Source organism: Coloeus monedula (genome assembly GCF_965178545.1).
Source record: "Coloeus monedula genome assembly, chromosome: 1".
In the NCBI taxonomy this organism is placed as follows: domain Eukaryota; kingdom Metazoa; phylum Chordata; class Aves; order Passeriformes; family Corvidae; genus Coloeus; species Coloeus monedula.
The window spans coordinates 95,818,540-95,835,177 of NC_138781.1; the positions used below are offsets into that span (position 1 = coordinate 95,818,540).

The 16,638-nt window shown below is 37.0% G+C and overlaps 1 protein-coding gene across 1 annotated transcript in view; it reads right to left on the reverse strand.

Moving 5' to 3' along the window:
• Positions 1-16,638, reverse strand: part of ANKS6 (ankyrin repeat and sterile alpha motif domain containing 6) — a gene marked incomplete at its 5' end in the record, with an annotated part of 41,396 nt that overhangs the window by 8,403 nt on the left and 16,355 nt on the right. The window contains 8 exons of the mRNA XM_082277536.1: positions 819-886; positions 2,775-2,891; positions 4,283-4,472; positions 7,992-8,161; positions 8,791-8,956; positions 10,741-10,944; positions 11,984-12,033; positions 12,601-12,811. Coding sequence (XP_082133662.1) covers positions 819-886; positions 2,775-2,891; positions 4,283-4,472; positions 7,992-8,161; positions 8,791-8,956; positions 10,741-10,944; positions 11,984-12,033; positions 12,601-12,811 — 1,176 coding nt within the window. The remainder of the gene's footprint in view (positions 1-818; positions 887-2,774; positions 2,892-4,282; positions 4,473-7,991; positions 8,162-8,790; positions 8,957-10,740; positions 10,945-11,983; positions 12,034-12,600; positions 12,812-16,638) is intronic.

Genomic DNA, 16,638 nt, shown 5'->3' on the forward strand with positions numbered 1-16,638 from the left:
TTATTAACAACATATCCATAAGGCTGTGATAAGAATAAGTATCTAAAACTTTTCATATTGATATAACCTTCATACACAAAGCATATTAATTCCTACAGAATGCTCCCTTGCCTATCATGCAGGGGAACAATAATAACCCAATATATTGTGATGCAGCTAAATTGTCTGGACTTGTGCTGAATCCTGAACTCTGTAGCAATGTCAGTTTAGTGCATGTCCATTCACTACCCTTTGCTTCGACCAAATAAGCACACAATATTTGCTCCCATCTGATCCTGCCTTTAACACTGCAATGAATTAATTTTACTTATTTTCAGCAACATTTCCTTTCATTGCATCCTTTAGCAAGTCAATGTCACCGGTCTCATCTACCAGGACGCCTACATTCCCCAGTTTAATTCTCCTGTTGCTTTTGCAGAGTGGATAAAGATAAAGCAGCCATCTCAGTGACTCCCACCCTGCTGTTCTCCATCTGCAAATGAGGTTCCAGCTGTGATTCCAGGGATGATACAGTATGTCCTATAAACTGTTTAGCCACATTGGTTACAGATATATATAGAAAAAGTAGAGTGTAAAAACAGAGAGGAAAAAAAGCCCTATCTATATAAAAGGTGCAGGTTAAGTGTAAAAAGCTCTGCTATTTGCAGTATCCTGGAAAATGCCACAAATACCACTTGATCCATGTTTCAAGGTCCTCTCTGCAATCAGGAATGGTTACAGAACTTGAAATCTGAGATTCTGGATCACAAATCTGATGCAACATGTGTTATACCCTACTTCTAAAACAGTAAAAAAAAGATCTTTTAGAAGAGACATACCTCCTGTTCCTCAAATATAGGCTGATATTTCTCAAGTGACAATTTTTTAAGGATGCCAGTCAGCTCATCTGTAATAACATAAAAAAAAAAAGAAATCAACCTCATGGATTAGAAAAGATTTTAATCATCTCAGTATTATGAACTGAAAATATATATTAAAATCTGTATTTCCTGTAGTCATGTATGGTAACAAAAAACCAACCACATTTATTCTCCATTAGAAATTGAAATACTGGCTTACTCTGTTCTCACCTACTTACATAGACTGTAATTCCATCTAGTCTTACTTTGCTAGGATAAACACCATTGTATTGCCCTTTCTACCTCATTAAAAGGATCTTACAAAACCAAACCAGTAAGGAATACCTAAGCACTTCAATGTCTAAAATGCAGGTGCTTGGCCCCAGATGGCTGACCCAGATTGTGCAGGTTAGACAGCAAAACTCCTCAAGCAGGCAAGGAACTGAATAGCCTATTTCTGTGTCATCATCCAGGAAGGTAAAGTGTAGACTGAGCAACCACACACCTGCTCATTCAAAAGACCATACAACACAGGTCTTTCTGAATCCTCTTCTCCTCATGTGCCTGACATCCAGGCATCTTGAACACAGACAGCTGAAGCCCAGCTAAGATGAAAACTAAAGTTTTACAGGCTCAGCTTCCAAGGCTAAGAGCACTGAATACTGTCTTTCTTCTTAAAGTCTAAGGAAATTAAATGTTGCAGGACCTGATAGTGACTCTTCCCACACATCTAAAATGTGATTAGTTGAAAAGCATAAAAGCACTTTCAGAATAACCTGACATTACCTCTCTTAATTATGCATTACCTCTCTCAGCTAAACTTTTCTTTTTTATTACTTTGCTATTTAGTCACGAGTAACTAACGATCTGTTTTTTCCCCTTAAGTAGCTAAGTGGTCAGTTAAACTAAGAAGTCAGAGGCAAAATGAAGAACATGAATTATTACACTATAAAATGAAACTATATTTAATATTCTGCATATAAACTCACTTTCATTTTAAGGACATCACTAGTCCATTGCCAAATATACTTTGTTTTCATTTATTTATCTTCTTTGTCTTTTGACTTTCCCTTTTCTTTCACCATCAGTAGCAACAGGAAAGAGAATCTCACACTCTAAGTTTCTCAAAAGACATCAAGTACCTCAAGATAAACACACCGTTGTGTACTATTTTGGAGGACTTCTTTACATAGAAGAGTCCACAGACAACTGGAGAGAAAAATTCTAGTTGAGTCTTATTTTCTGCTAGGGTTTTGCTGCGGTTTTTTTTTACATTAAGTTCAACTAACTTGGTATGCCTAACATGATTTGCAAAAATTGACATGGTCTCAGGCTAAAAGCTTTAGTACCCTGACATTAATCCATGGGAAAAGGTAACCAGTTTTAAAATTGTATCATGGGAACTTCTCCACATTGTTTGATGAAAAATATTATCTTAGAGAGAGAAAACAGGATGTGCATTAGAAGACCTTAAATATACTATGAACGTTTTTTTTTTCTTTTAGGGTGTTAGCTACCCTTGCGTTTTTCATCATGCTGGTGTGCTTAGACTGTAGGCCATAACACAGGAAGAAACTTTCAGGGTGTCTGAGCTCAGTCTTACTGTCATAAACAACTATAACACCAAACACCTTTCACACACACACAGACTGCTTTCAAGTGTAGGCCCTTCATGTTCTCTCTTCCTCTATCCCTCTTCCACTTCCTGTATTATTACACTAAGGTTGAACAAAACCTGAAACCTCTCACTTTTACAACGCTTGCTTAACATGTTTGTCCTTTGCTTTATCACTCTCATTTGCTCTACACTTACCTTGTCTCCTTACCCACGTCCCTGGAGCAAGCTTAAGTTCTTGGAGCTCTTAGTGATTTTGCCATGTTACTCCTAATAAGCACCTCCTTTTATATTAGTCTGTAGTAGTAAGGTAAGATTACCTTTCTCCAAGTTTTCAGAGCCCTCTTTTACTCTCACATGGTTTCGTCTTTCATTATTCTCTACATCACTGGCTCTCAGCATAGAGCCAAGCTGTTGATGGTCCACCAAGTGGTTGCCTAAAAAGAAACAAAGAACACCTCTGAACCCTGCTGCCTGTTGTTCCTTCACAGTAACAGTCAATGCAAATCAATTTTCTTATTCATTTAAGTTCACTTGAAAGAAAAGACAAGTTAACACTGCAGACCTTCTGTACTTATTCTTCTGATTACTGCTTGGCATATCAGCATTTGTACTGCTACTGCTGAATCAAATCAGAGTCAGAGAAGCCCCTGAATTAAAGGAGCACTTAGCTACAAAAGCTTGCAAACACAATGAACGCAGAGCTACTTGAGCTACTGACAAACAACCTTCCTACAAGGGAACTCACAGTATCTTGGCATTAGTGTGTGGTCACAAAACCCAGCTTCACTAGGTGAGATGAGAGCAGCTGATGGCTTGGGGAATTAGTCTCGTTATCCAACAGTGAGTCCTCTTCCTTTTATGTATCTCTTAAATAACGACTCTTATGTTATCAAGTCATCATTATAAAATGGCACTAAATGTGAAAGGATTTGCTCCAGCAGTCACTAGAATATGTTACAGCTAAGCCATGAGAAGAGGACAGAAAGAAGATCAAATATGACCTGTTTTCAGTGTCAAATGGAATTACAGTGTTAATGGACAAAGCTGGCATAAGTGAAAACAAACCAAAATCAATGGAGATGATTTCAGAAAAAACAAAAATAGTACAAAGTGCCTCCATTTCTTATTTAAAAGGTTCTGAGTCAAGTTATTTTCTTCTTTTTTTTGAGCTATTTATAAGAGAAAAAAAAGTTATTGATATCCTGTTTCCAATGCAGTAAAACGACTTTTTAGAAGTTGCAATTTAGACTTTAAAGTCTAGTTTAAAAGGTATTAATCTTACTGGAAAAGTAATAACATTATCATTCTTTCTTATGACTTTAGTTAACAAGAGGTTGTAATAAGGTTATTTTGGTGATTTAGAAAAAAAGATGTACTACAGCTCTTAATCAACTTCATGTAGCTATAACTTGCTATGAATAAAAAATGTGTCTTTGTAGTGATGTGCTCCCCTGCATTTACCAAAACACCAAAAAAAAGTTCTAGTTTTGTACCCTCAGCAAAGGGTGAAAAATAGGACTTAAGCCATGAAGGGGGAAAAGGAAGGAGGCCATTTAAGAGTGGCCTACTGACATGTTCTATGCTAGCTTTGAGATGATACCAGTCTCTCTGTAAATGGAAAAAATCACAGGTTTTGGGAGAGAAAAAGGCAGTTATTATTGCAGGAACGCCAATCTCACTGTAAAAACCACCATAATATATTTTCTAGAAAGAAAAGAGACCTCATTCTCATACAGACACACACACATAGTCCAGTACAGTTACAGCTTTAAACATGCAGAGCTCTTGATGAATGAATGCCCTGTAATTACAGTGAGCTACCCACCATCCTCTGTGATAGTACCACTGCTGGAGCCGTTGCTCTTGGCGTGTCTGTGAGAAGAAGAGACAGAAGACTCTGTGTTTGGAACCTTAGGAGATGGGGAAGGTGACGGGGAAGGTGTGAGAGTTGGTGATGTGCTTTTAGATGTAGATGAAGTCCCAGATGGAGGTCTTTTGTTCATCTCCAGTTTTTGCTGCAGTTAATGATACAATAATTTCAGTTAAAAAATAATCAAAAAAGTGTTTACCTATATATGATCCTTCAATATTACTTAAGTTGCCTGTCGTTTCTGCAGAGCATATAGTCACAACTAGAAGTTTCTGCTTGATGTATATTGAAATAATTGGAGCAATAGTGATTTTATCCCAGATGAAAGTCTTGTCTCCTCAAATTCATCAAGAAAAATACATTTATTAAGGCTGTAATTTTGTAATAAGAAAATTATTTCTCGTAAAGCAATACTGCCCACAAGCACTACAATTACTCTTTTTCTAAAAGGACTGTTGTGCTTTAAGTCCAACTGGCAACTATGTACCACACAGCCTCTCACTCATCTCCCCAGCTCCCATGGAATGGGCAGGAGAAGCAAAAGTAAAACTTGCAGTTCAGATAAAAACAGTTTAATAACAGAAACAAAGTAAATTACTTTGACTCTTCAACTAGGGATTTTCATTCAGGGATTTCATTAAATAAATAACATCTCAATTAGAGATTCTCAAAGCATATGAGATGCTAATTTAAAGTAGCACTTCATGCCGGGTTAACAAGAAACATGTAGCAAGCATAAACTAAGTTTTGGGCGCATTAAACCCCTTGCTGCACTGGAATGGAAGTTTCCAGCCAATCCTGAAATTTATTATTACCTAACAGGAGTCAAGTGATTTATTAAGAATTTTGCAAATATGGAACACATTTGGAGGCATGGAAAACAGGAAAACACATGAGTTAAAACGGGGAATAAGAATATATGTGTGTACACATATCATCAGTCTTTTCCAAAAACAGTCAATGCACCTCATCTCCTAAATTCTTTGATCGACATATGTATTTTGATGTCTGCACTGTATGACCCAAAAAGAAGGTGATTTTTTCCTGGATTCCTGCAGAGTTTAAATACCTTTTGTCACTCAGACTACTACAACAAACTGATAAAAAAGTTGATCTGGGTGAGAATGACAGGGGTTCATGTCTTTACAATTTTGCTTCTGTGCTGTGCCATAAATGGAACTTTTCTAGTTAATGAAAGAGATGCGGATTTATAATATAAAACTTATTTGAATGGTAACATTCTTCCATTACTCTATCCCATGTCAGAATATAATACTTCCTTAGCCCTGCACTGAATTTACTAGAAGTAATATAACATGATAGAAATCTGAGAGGTCTTTGAAGAGCATCATGAACTCATTTCAACTTTCTGTCCCAAATTTCCATCTAAATTGTTATCGGCCATTTGTGTTTCAGAATGGTCTTCCCTCCCTAGCACATAGTCTGCAGCCATTTAAATTACATCTTCCTGAAAAATGTTACTCATATTTTTCTTTTCCTTTCTTTAAAGCTTGCACCACCTCACCCCTTTAGCAAAATTATCAGTGTAATATCACTGCATTTTTAGATCAGCTATTCCCAAGTTTAGACAGCATGATCCTAATGGGAGGACTCAATGGATATAGACATTAAATTTCCAGCATTTACACTGCTGATTACAACAACAAAGTAGACTGCTAGCTTTTGCAGTCAGTGTGGATCCATATTTGATTGCGTTCTCCCAACAGAAATCTCCAAAAATCACCTCAGTTGAATGATACATGAACATCTATAGTGAGATCCACACTATGACACGTTTTGTTACTGGTGGATAGAATGAAACTCTTCTAGACATCTAAGCAAAAAACACCAGAAAAGCTGTTGCCTTTCCAAAACAGTGGCAAAAATGTTGTTTAAAAATCTTTTGTTTAATGGTATGATGAACAGCCTTTCCAGAAGATGATCTGCAGCACATTGCACTTCAGTACTCCTTTATCCCCTAATGTATCCCACTGTGAGTGGAAACAGTAGTTAAACTTCTCAGTGGCAGCACTGCTGCAACACAAGGCCATCTGCAGCCCAAAGCTCACAGGTATTATCTCCTGGTGGGCTGATTAACATAACTGAGAAAAATGAGACTTTTGGGGGGCACACAAGGAGCTCTTCTGAAATTATTTCCGAGCCAAAAACAAGCTGAGAGAACATGCTGAGAGTTTAATTAAAACATACTGGTCAGACCACCTCTGAAAGAAAAAGCATTTGGTAGCTGCTCTGCAGAGAAGACTTTAATGAGGGGAGAGGATGATAAAGGGGTTTTGTCTACAGGAAAAAGAGACAGATCATTTATAACTCAGGGAGCAGTTACATGGGATAAAAAGGGAGGAAATATTATCATATGCCAAAGAATTGATATGAATCCTTAGGCTTTGGTGGTCCCACTGAGTTAGAAATTTTAGCTCCCAGTCTCATCTTTGAAAAGCAACCAGTAGTCCCTCCAAAATCAGGACTGACAGGTCAGAGACAAAGTGACTATTCAGGGAAACTGTTTCAGCATTGGTAGTTGCACCTTTTCCTGATTTTTGTCCTCCAGAAATTTCTGAACAACTTCACAATTTCGTTTATCATTTTTATGTATTGATTAAATATGAATATTGTGTACTGTTGTCATATAAGACATCACAGAATGAGATTGCATAAGTATTAAGTTTATACTCTGGTCGTTTTCGTTTCCTCAGGCAAAATTTCAAGAATCTCACTGAAAGATGAAAAGAAAAGAAAACAAAATAAGCTGCTTGGAGATTACATAGCAAAAGTTGGAGAAATTTTGCTCTTGCTCACGTATTCTAACATTTGCAGAATAACAGGCATTAGAACATAAACCCCAAATTATGTGTTTTCTTTCTCTTGCTCTCTGAAATGTAATGTTTCCCTGTGTAAATAAACCCATCAATTTCTCAACAGCGTGTCACATCTGCTGTTATGATGCTGCTTTCTAATTTGTGTCTCTGCAGATCTTCAAGATTTAAAATCTTAACCCTCAAAAATGTTGTACAAAGTAGTTAAGAACTTCAAAGTACGTGCACAAAAACGTGCAGGTCATGAGGGTAAAGCTACTCATTCCATGGAATTGACAGGGAAGTCAGCACAGATAGTACAGCCTTGCGAGCAAATCCCGACTTTGGTGATTACCTGCTGTTTAAAAGTAACACCTTGTGGAGCAGACTGGATACATGCATGTTGCTGTGCTCAGCATATCCTGGTACAAATTATGTCATGCTCTGCATTCAGGTTGAGCCTTTGAAGTGAAACTAGCTAGAGAAACTAACTATACCACTTCAGGGTAAAATCCAGGAATAACTAACATAAAACACTGGATCCGGACCATAGAAAGAAATAATGAGAAACCATAACAGTGCAGATCTACCCTAAGATCAAGCATTACATTTACTGTTTTTTAACACAGAGTGAAACTAATAATAAAGTAAAATCATGTTTTATTATTAGGTTTCATCTTCTGCAGACTTGCACTTAAAGTAAGGTTTGTAGAGCTGAAAAGTTTCCACTAACATAACAAGTGTTCATTCATTTTTGGCTGTGCAATGCTGTGCACCAACCACCCATAACTGAGATATGACCTATTAAAATTGGCCAGTTTGGAAGTGCAGAATTTTACATTTCCTGTTACCTTTACAACATGTCCATTGCCAACAATCTGAGCACACTGCAAATCTGACAGAGTAGATGAAGGAGTTGACTGGACTGGACTGTGCTGTTGGCTGGGTTTCTGTTCAGGTAAGCCTGCTGCTTTTCTTCTTTGGGCTGCAATCTGAGACAAAACATTATCTGCACTGCCACCTAAAACAAAAAACAGAATAAACCCAGTAAAGGAAACAATAAATTTGAAATGTTTGTTAACTCTCAAACATTCACTTTCATTTAAAAACTGACTGGATGAAGCAAAAAAAAATTGTAAGGTTCAGATCTGTCCAGAAGCTTCCAGAAAAAAACAACAAAAATCAATTGCAGAAGAGAGAAGCCATCCCTGTCTATACACACACACAGCTGACACCCTTAGATATAACTTTCATGAGCCACTTCACCATATTGTCTTCAATAACTAATGGTAAAATGCTTGCAGCTTTGGTTTTAATTGAAAATCAAATTGGTTTAATTGATTTTAATTCAAAAAGTAAGCAACATGTGTAGGAGTCAGCTCTATGACATGCATGGCACAATGACATGGGGTGGGCCCAGTAAAATCTGCATGAGTTGGGCCGACCACTGACACTTCTGTAACAGATGTGAGGCTTCTCTGCCCTTAGGTAGGTGTCTGAAGTTCAATCCTGTGACCACTAAATTTAAAGAAGCTCTGCTTTTACAGTGGTAGGAGTGCTCAGAAAAGGTTTAGTATCTTCTACCATCATCACAAACACTATTTTTTTACCTGAATAAGATACAAATTACTTTCTTATTAAAAATGGTACCTGATCTGTTATGCAGTTCTCCTCCATGCCTGTTAATTCCTGAGATGTTATTGGATCCACCAGAAGAATGGGGAGAATGGTTGAAGTTATTGGAATTTGAAGGAGATGCTGGCCTTCTTGCAAATGTTGGTAATTTGACTGGTCTAGTACCTTTGCTAACAGATGTCTGGAAAACAAAATGAAAAATAATTTTGTTCTTTCTTGAAAAAAATAAAGATCAAACTTCAACTGCTATTTTATTTATCCCAGGTTCTGAAACTTTGACTGAAGAACAAAAGGGATATCAGAAAGAATCTTACTTTACATATACATATATACTGAACATATACTTATATATATATATTTATTCAATGAAAAAATTACACTATATTAAGCCATTAATTCTTCTTAATCTTTGGCCAACACAAATGAGCATATATGATGCACCTGAGATATGATATACACAGTATTCTGAGCAGTGGGGAAGAAAAAATATATCACCTGAAATGTCTTTCCTGCAGAATCCTGTCTTTGTCTCTCCCATCTTAAAAAACAGCTACCACCAACTTCTCATCCATCATATCTTTATTTCTTACAAATTAAGCTGCAAGAAGTGATAGAAACTTTCTCTCCACCAGCTGTATTTTTATATTCCCTGCAATCTAAACAGCTAGCTGCACCACTTTATTGAGTTTTATTAACTGAGGCACTACTGATCTAGCTACACACTACCCAACTCCTCAGCCACATCCTCCTTCATTTCTTTTTCTTTTACACCATTAGCCACTGACAGCCATCTGACATATGAGCTTTTGCAGCTCAGCTTTTTCATGTCTCTTATCCTGTTGTCCAAATCACTTCTTCCAACTCTTACTGTTTCCCTCCTTCCTATATACCCTTAGCAAGACACTTCTTTCCTCACAGAAGCACTGATGGCTAGTCCTCCCCTACTTTCCCTACTCCTCACTTTACACACACACCAATTATTCAGTTATGTTATTACAACTGTCCTTTTTGGGATGATAAACAGGTACCTTCCTGTTACATCACTTCCCTTCTAATAGTCTGCCTTATTCCACCTAAATCACCTCTACCGCTATTAAGCTAACTTCCACTTAAAAAAAAGAAAAGAGAAAAAAAATCCTCCTAAATGTCTTCCTTGCCCCATTTCTGGAGCTGACACTGAAATACAGATCTGGACTAGTCTTCTACAGTAAGGGAAGTAAGCACTTCTCCTTTTTCTCCAACCACAAAAGAAAAGGCTGTCAAGGTTGTTTTATTTCCTGTCTCAAGACAAACCACCTATTTTTCTTTTGGTTTGCATTTTCACTGAAAACATTGTAGAATCAGGAAAGCTCCTTCTATTAAAAACATAAATAATTGAGACTTTTTCCAGTCTTAAAGTAGTTCCAATTTAAGGCTATGTGCCTTCAAGCCCACTTGATCACTACTCACTACAATTTTATCTACTGCTAATCTTTTGGAATATTATGTCTGCATATTGGTCTTACTGGTATTTCTTCCCCCCTGCTCAGTTCCTAAAAATTGAGCAATTTTAATTCTTCTTTTTCTGTCCTTGGTCTTCCAAATCAGAGCAGTTTCCCCCACACTCTTGGTGATTCTGGTTAACAGCACACCCCACCCCCCCCCCCCAAACCAAAGAAAGAAGGAAAAAAAACCCCAACGAAACAAAACAAAACAAAAAAATCAACCAAACAAAATCAAAGACCCCAAAACACCCCAAAAGTCAAACCAAACAAAATAAAAAGTTGTTTCATTTCACACAAAACTTTTGTTCCATTATGTTCCTTCCATACAGATGTGCATTCTTCCTAAGCAGCACTGCTTAAAAGGACAAGCCATTGCTGAGACAGTGGGTTAAAAATAATTTCTAATCAGAAACAAAGCGGCTCCCTGGTCAGCAGGACCTGGGCATAACACAGTATTTTCATACACATTTTGTTTGCTTACTATATCAGAATTTCCACTGCTGTTAAAATCGTGCTTGATGGCTCTCTGTGGCCAGGCAGCTCTCATCTGTTCAGATTTGCCATCTTTGCTGAGTCGTGTTCGGTCAGAATTCCAAAGCTCAAAGCTTGAGGGTGGTAAGAAAGGTGGTATCACTGCTTTCAGCTTATCACTGGGCAGCCTGGTAAATGGAGCACTACTCCTCAGCTGAGAGAGGGAAACAAAGAAAAGGGGGGGAAAAAGATAGTTCTTAAGAAAGATTACTGGGAGCTGGTGATGAATTTTCAAAATTTTAAGTTAAGCAAAAAGATGAAAACACAAGCATTTTTAAACAGAAAGGAAATGAGACATAAAAGTACTACTTGAGGAGAAGTATAACACATAGTAACAGAGAGAAACCAATGAACATTGTGGCACCCCTCAGTATTATGACTATTCATTTGATACAACAAATATGGTTCATTAAGTGGCAAAAACTGTCTCTTCCTTTACTCGGCTAAAAATACTGCTCAAGTTAACTTTAACAAGAATGTTAAAAATCAATTTCCAAAGAAATAACAATGTAGTCCTCTCTGTATTTCCAGACAGGATACCTGAAAACAGTGAACAACTGTGTGTTCCTGCTGTATGTGTACTGAAGAATAAGACAAAACTACCACAACTGATTTTCCTCCCTGGAGTTCTGCCAGTCAGTCATATCAAAAGTTCTTACAAAAGAACTCAAATTTCTTACAAAAGAACATAAAGATAATAACCAGTCAAATTTAATGACATCACCAGAGACTAAGCTGCAGGGAAATATAAAGCTACAACATAACAAAAGAAGAAAAAGCGTAACACAAACACACGTCCCAAACAAAATATTTCATGGTTGTCTCTACTAGTAATTTCACACCTCCATTGTACCATGCTCCATCCATGCTTTCCTCACTTCATACTGCTTGTCAGCAACTAAGCAGCAGTTGCATCAATTTTACTTTTTCATTGCTGATCAAACAAAGGTATGGGTAACTCTTGAAAGAAGTCTGTACAACTTCCATAACACACTACTTTTAGTACTTTCCAAAACTAAGTTCTTTCTAAGAACTACTGGTGGGTGTACCAAAGCCTGTCAGTTCCAGTCTAGTGACTGTAAACAGGCTCTTTTTCTAGAGGTGACTTGGACAGGAGGCAAAAACTGTAAAAATTATGGGAGCTACATGACCCTCTGAAATAGGCTGAAGATACCAAGAACACTGCAACATACCATGGTTGTCAATAATTCATCGTCCTTTCCTCCTTTCGCAGTGTTTGCACCTGAAAAATGCATAAATTATGTTTTATTGTTTACTTGCTTCTACTTTTGTTTCCAAGGATAGCTCATTGTTTTTAAACAATCAACAGCTTTACCCTCAGTAAGCACACAGCATGAACATTTCCAGTGACACTGTCACACACCTCAACTAAAGTTAAGCCAAGTCTAACTTTACATCAGACTGTGGGGGACTTTCATGGAGAGCTGTACAATTTCAGTAGATGTGCTTTACAAGTTGGGCTTTTCCCATTTCTCTTTCTTCTCAGAATTATTTATTTATTTGTTTAAATAAATTGGCTTTCATTACATAAATTAGTTTATGGAAGATACTAATACTTTTCAGTGACCTGTCCAATTTAATGGTGTTTACTAAAGAACAGTAACATGGTTATATTAGCATTTCCCTGCTTAAATGATGCTGCACTCAGCATGATCAACAGTGAGTATAAACATCTTTCCTTCTACAGACTACAAATACATTATGTGTTCTTTCACTTATACTAAGCTAAAGCAGAACTAAACCAAGGAATCAGAAATAGCATCATCTTGAGTACCCCACAAGAGCTCACCACCAGCTTTGTTATTTGTGTTCCAAGCTGTAGCAGCATCAATGTTTCCAGAGGTGTCCGTATCACTCTGTGAGGCTCCTTTTATAGTGGAATTTAATGATGGTTCTGGCTCATCCGGAAAAGGCGCAAACGGATTGGAAGGAAATCCATGGCGCAATGTCTGAGTCAACTTCAGCTTGCGGAATCGATTGGACATCCTGCTCCACCAGGACTAGATTGATAAGAAGACAAAACAATTCAGTTTCAACTAAAAGAAAAAAATGAGGAAACAAAATGTGTAATTAAGTAATCCTTCCAGCAGCGATAATTCTATCAAGGAATTTTTTGAAATAAACTAAAAAGCAATGTTAAAGTGGTTTGCAGTTACCAACAGAATCCTTCGCCATGATTTGTATGTGTTATATTAATCTCTTCCCTTATTTTTCACCTGGCAAATATTTTAAAATGTTTTTCCACAATATCTGGAAGGCCAAAGTAGATAGAAGTATTAGGGCAATTTGAATAGGGAATTTTTGCAGCTACATAGCAAATATTTAATTTTCCCACTAACTTCCAATTTCACCATCAGTTCTTACACTCTCTGGAATCAATGAGTGGCCTCTCTATTTTCTGCTTTTTACAGGTGTGCATACAAGCTTATCTGATCTGCATCAAAGCTTCTCCTCAAGATTTTCAAAATCAGTGGCGAACTGGAAGAGTTCTGATAGTATTCCTGTCAAACTAAAGATCCACAATCCATACAGTGCTGCTACACAGATAATTTAAACCAGACTGGAAAGACTATAAACTGAAAAAGAGCAAGGTAAGGAAATAGCAGCTGTGAAAACAACACAAACCTTAGGACTATGTAGCTATAACCTCCATCCATACAGATATCACATATGTGGAAACTGTTACACAAAAGGACTCCTTTGCTCAAAATACAATTCATTCAAATATTCACAGACTTGCACATTTTTGCAGGCAGACAGTGCAAGTTGCTTCAAGTCTTTTTTAAGACATTTCTCTAGACTATACTAAACCTATGCCATTTGCACAAAAATTATGTAGCTTCTAGGTAAATCAGATTTTAAGTACCTTCTGATTATTTCTCAGTAAAGTTCTTCTTCCCTTTCTGGAACACTTTTTATAAAAGTCACGGTAAAGTGACAACACTTCATCAAGGCAGCTTTAGGTGATAGCAAATCCAAGTAACAATCCCTTCTCACAATACATATTCTGCTCTCTTCTTGGCATTAAATATTTTTCAACTACTCACTGATAAATGTCTTAGCAACTGTCTTATGGTAGAAGTAATATAAACTGTAAACTTACTCTCTGCATTGTAGCAGAAGACCATTAAAACCATTTCAAATCTGCACAGAGCATTAGTAATGTATAGAGTTCTCACACTTCTGTGTCTCTTTGGCATCACAACTAATAAAGATTTACATTACTTTCAGCAACAAAGATCTGATGAAAAAAGGCATAAGAGACAAATAGTTCTGGGAAAGCAATAAAACCCACAGCTCAGCATTTATTCACCTTCCAAAAGGAACTGAAGTTCATCTAGTTTTAACACAGAGGACAATGAGCTCACAAAAGACAGTGCTTGCACTTCTTGGTTTTGGTCACTGAAGTTACCTTGCTTCTGCAAGAAGATCACTTCTAACTGCCCATCATCTCTCTTACTACTCCTCACAGTGCTTCTGCTTCCTTAATATACGCTCACACCACAAACTACATCGCAATGGAGTAAGTACAGCCACTGTGTTACCAGACAAAAAACTACTGCTCTCTGGGAAGAAAAGTAATGACACTGGAGAGGTTTTATCTTGTCTTCTGGTGTTCACAGTATGATGATCTGATCTCTGGAGTTTTTAATTTGCTGTTGCAGGAGGTTGCAGCCTCTCCATATACCCCTACCACATCACACATGTACAGAAGCTGTAATAAAGGGCTTTAAATAGACTGAAGCAGTCAAGTAACAAAAATGCATTTCTGGTTAAAAATAAGGTCTATCAAAAGGGTGAAATCTAGTGGCAGTGGGAGAAGGCAACAGTATCAAAGAACTACAAGAATGGTGTTGCCATTTCAGAAATACCATAGACATTTTTAACAATGTTAGGAATTAAAGAGTAAGGGGGATAACTGGAAATCTCTGCCCTCTTAACAATTTTAACCTAAAATAGAAACTGAATGTGATAATTCACACTGCTCTAATACTGACAGTGAGAGTGTAACTTTCTGAAGAAGAACAGGCAGAAAGAAAAAAGAGGAAATAAAATATTTGCATATGGAAAAGACAACTTTGGTTTTGAGGCTGTTGGGAAGAAAGGGTTAAAATCAAAGAGGAGGAGGGAAGGGTTTCTGCTCAAAGTGACCTTTCAGCTGGGAATGCTAAAAATGTAGGTGTGGAAAACTCCATTTATTATGCCTACTGTTGTTCACCCTCTGCCTGTTTGGAGAAGTAGAATTTCTGTGTAGAGGTAACACACTCTCACAGACATTCAGGAAGCCTTTTCTTACAGGATGAGCTAAGCCTACTGGAGCCTGGGTCCCCGTGTGTCTCTGGCACCCAGCCTTGTTGTTGAGGTAACAAATCTACTCCTTGCATTTTAGCTGTGGCTTGGTAGTTGCCTTGGTTACCCATGTGTGTTGACTCACACAGAGGCCATGAAATGGTGAAAAACAAAGCAGTTAACAGTTCTTGTTCAATAGAGGTGAAGAATGAGATCATGAATATCCACTACATTATCAGCAGGTAAAGGAACAAGGGCCCGTACTGTGCATAAATTAAAAATAAAAGAAACACATCACAAAATAAAAAGTCTACTAGTTAAGGACAAAAGTGATCAAAGAGGTGAGACTGAAAAGTGCTTACTTTTTTTAAACTTTAAAAGCAGCCTACCTGTGATCAGGTATTTTAGTAGGAATACCATTAACAGGAGGAAGGCAAGAATATATGTGCATTTGCTTAACAGAGTAAGAGTATTTAAGTGAGCTTATACAAATTAAAACCAGACAATATTGATTAAAATTACCCCAGATTGATTATAGGCAACATGACCTCTGAACAAATATTGATTATCTTTCGTAGAAGTTAAAGAGTATGGAAGAAGTTATAGACATCAGCCAAAAGGCAAATATACAATCACTGAAAAAGGAAAATCTGAAAATTTACTGATCAAAATGCTTAACATGACAAGGCATAACTGAAAAAACTTCATATGTCATCACAGCTTGTAAGACACAGCCAGCATAGACTTGTTGAAAATAAATTCTACCAAATGAATCTCTTTTTGACAGGGTAACCAGTCAGGTGAGCATAAAGGAGGCAAATCTGTAATGCAGCTTGACTTTATAATAAAGCTTTTATTGCTATTTCATGTAGCATTCATCAAACAATTGAGAAAAATATGATTCAAGTAAAATTAATAAAGGGAAAAGATCACAGCCAAAAAATGAGACAAATTGCGAATGATTTGAACTCAAATTGGGAGAACATACTTTGTGCAGTAGGTTTGGAAATGTTCACTAACAACTGCAACAATGAAACCACATTTTTTTCACAGTCTATGGAAGACATCCATCCAGACAGTTTTAAGTTCTAAGCACCCTTAACACTCTGAATTTAAACACTGCCAAATTGACATTATTCAGTAGAGGTCAAGCTGGCATGCAAGAAGAAGAAATCAGGGGTACTAATATAGGAAAGGAAGTAAGTAGCAAAGCAGGTGCACAAAAGAAAAAAAATTCAGTCACAACATAGCAGAAACTAAGTATAGATGTACAGCATTACTGCTGCAGCTGCAAAAAAAGTGAATTTCACTGATAACAGGAAACACATCCATGATATAGTTTCTGTATGCTACTATGTGATACTGAGACCATAGTTAGAATCTTATCACTCATTTTAGAACCCTCATCTTGACAGATAACATACAAACTAGGAATTGTAAAAAGTTTAGGAAACAAAACCTACAAGCAAGGAAATTTGCACTGATCAATTTTGTTTAGACTAGAAAAAATAAGATTGAATATTTTAGTTCTCTAAGT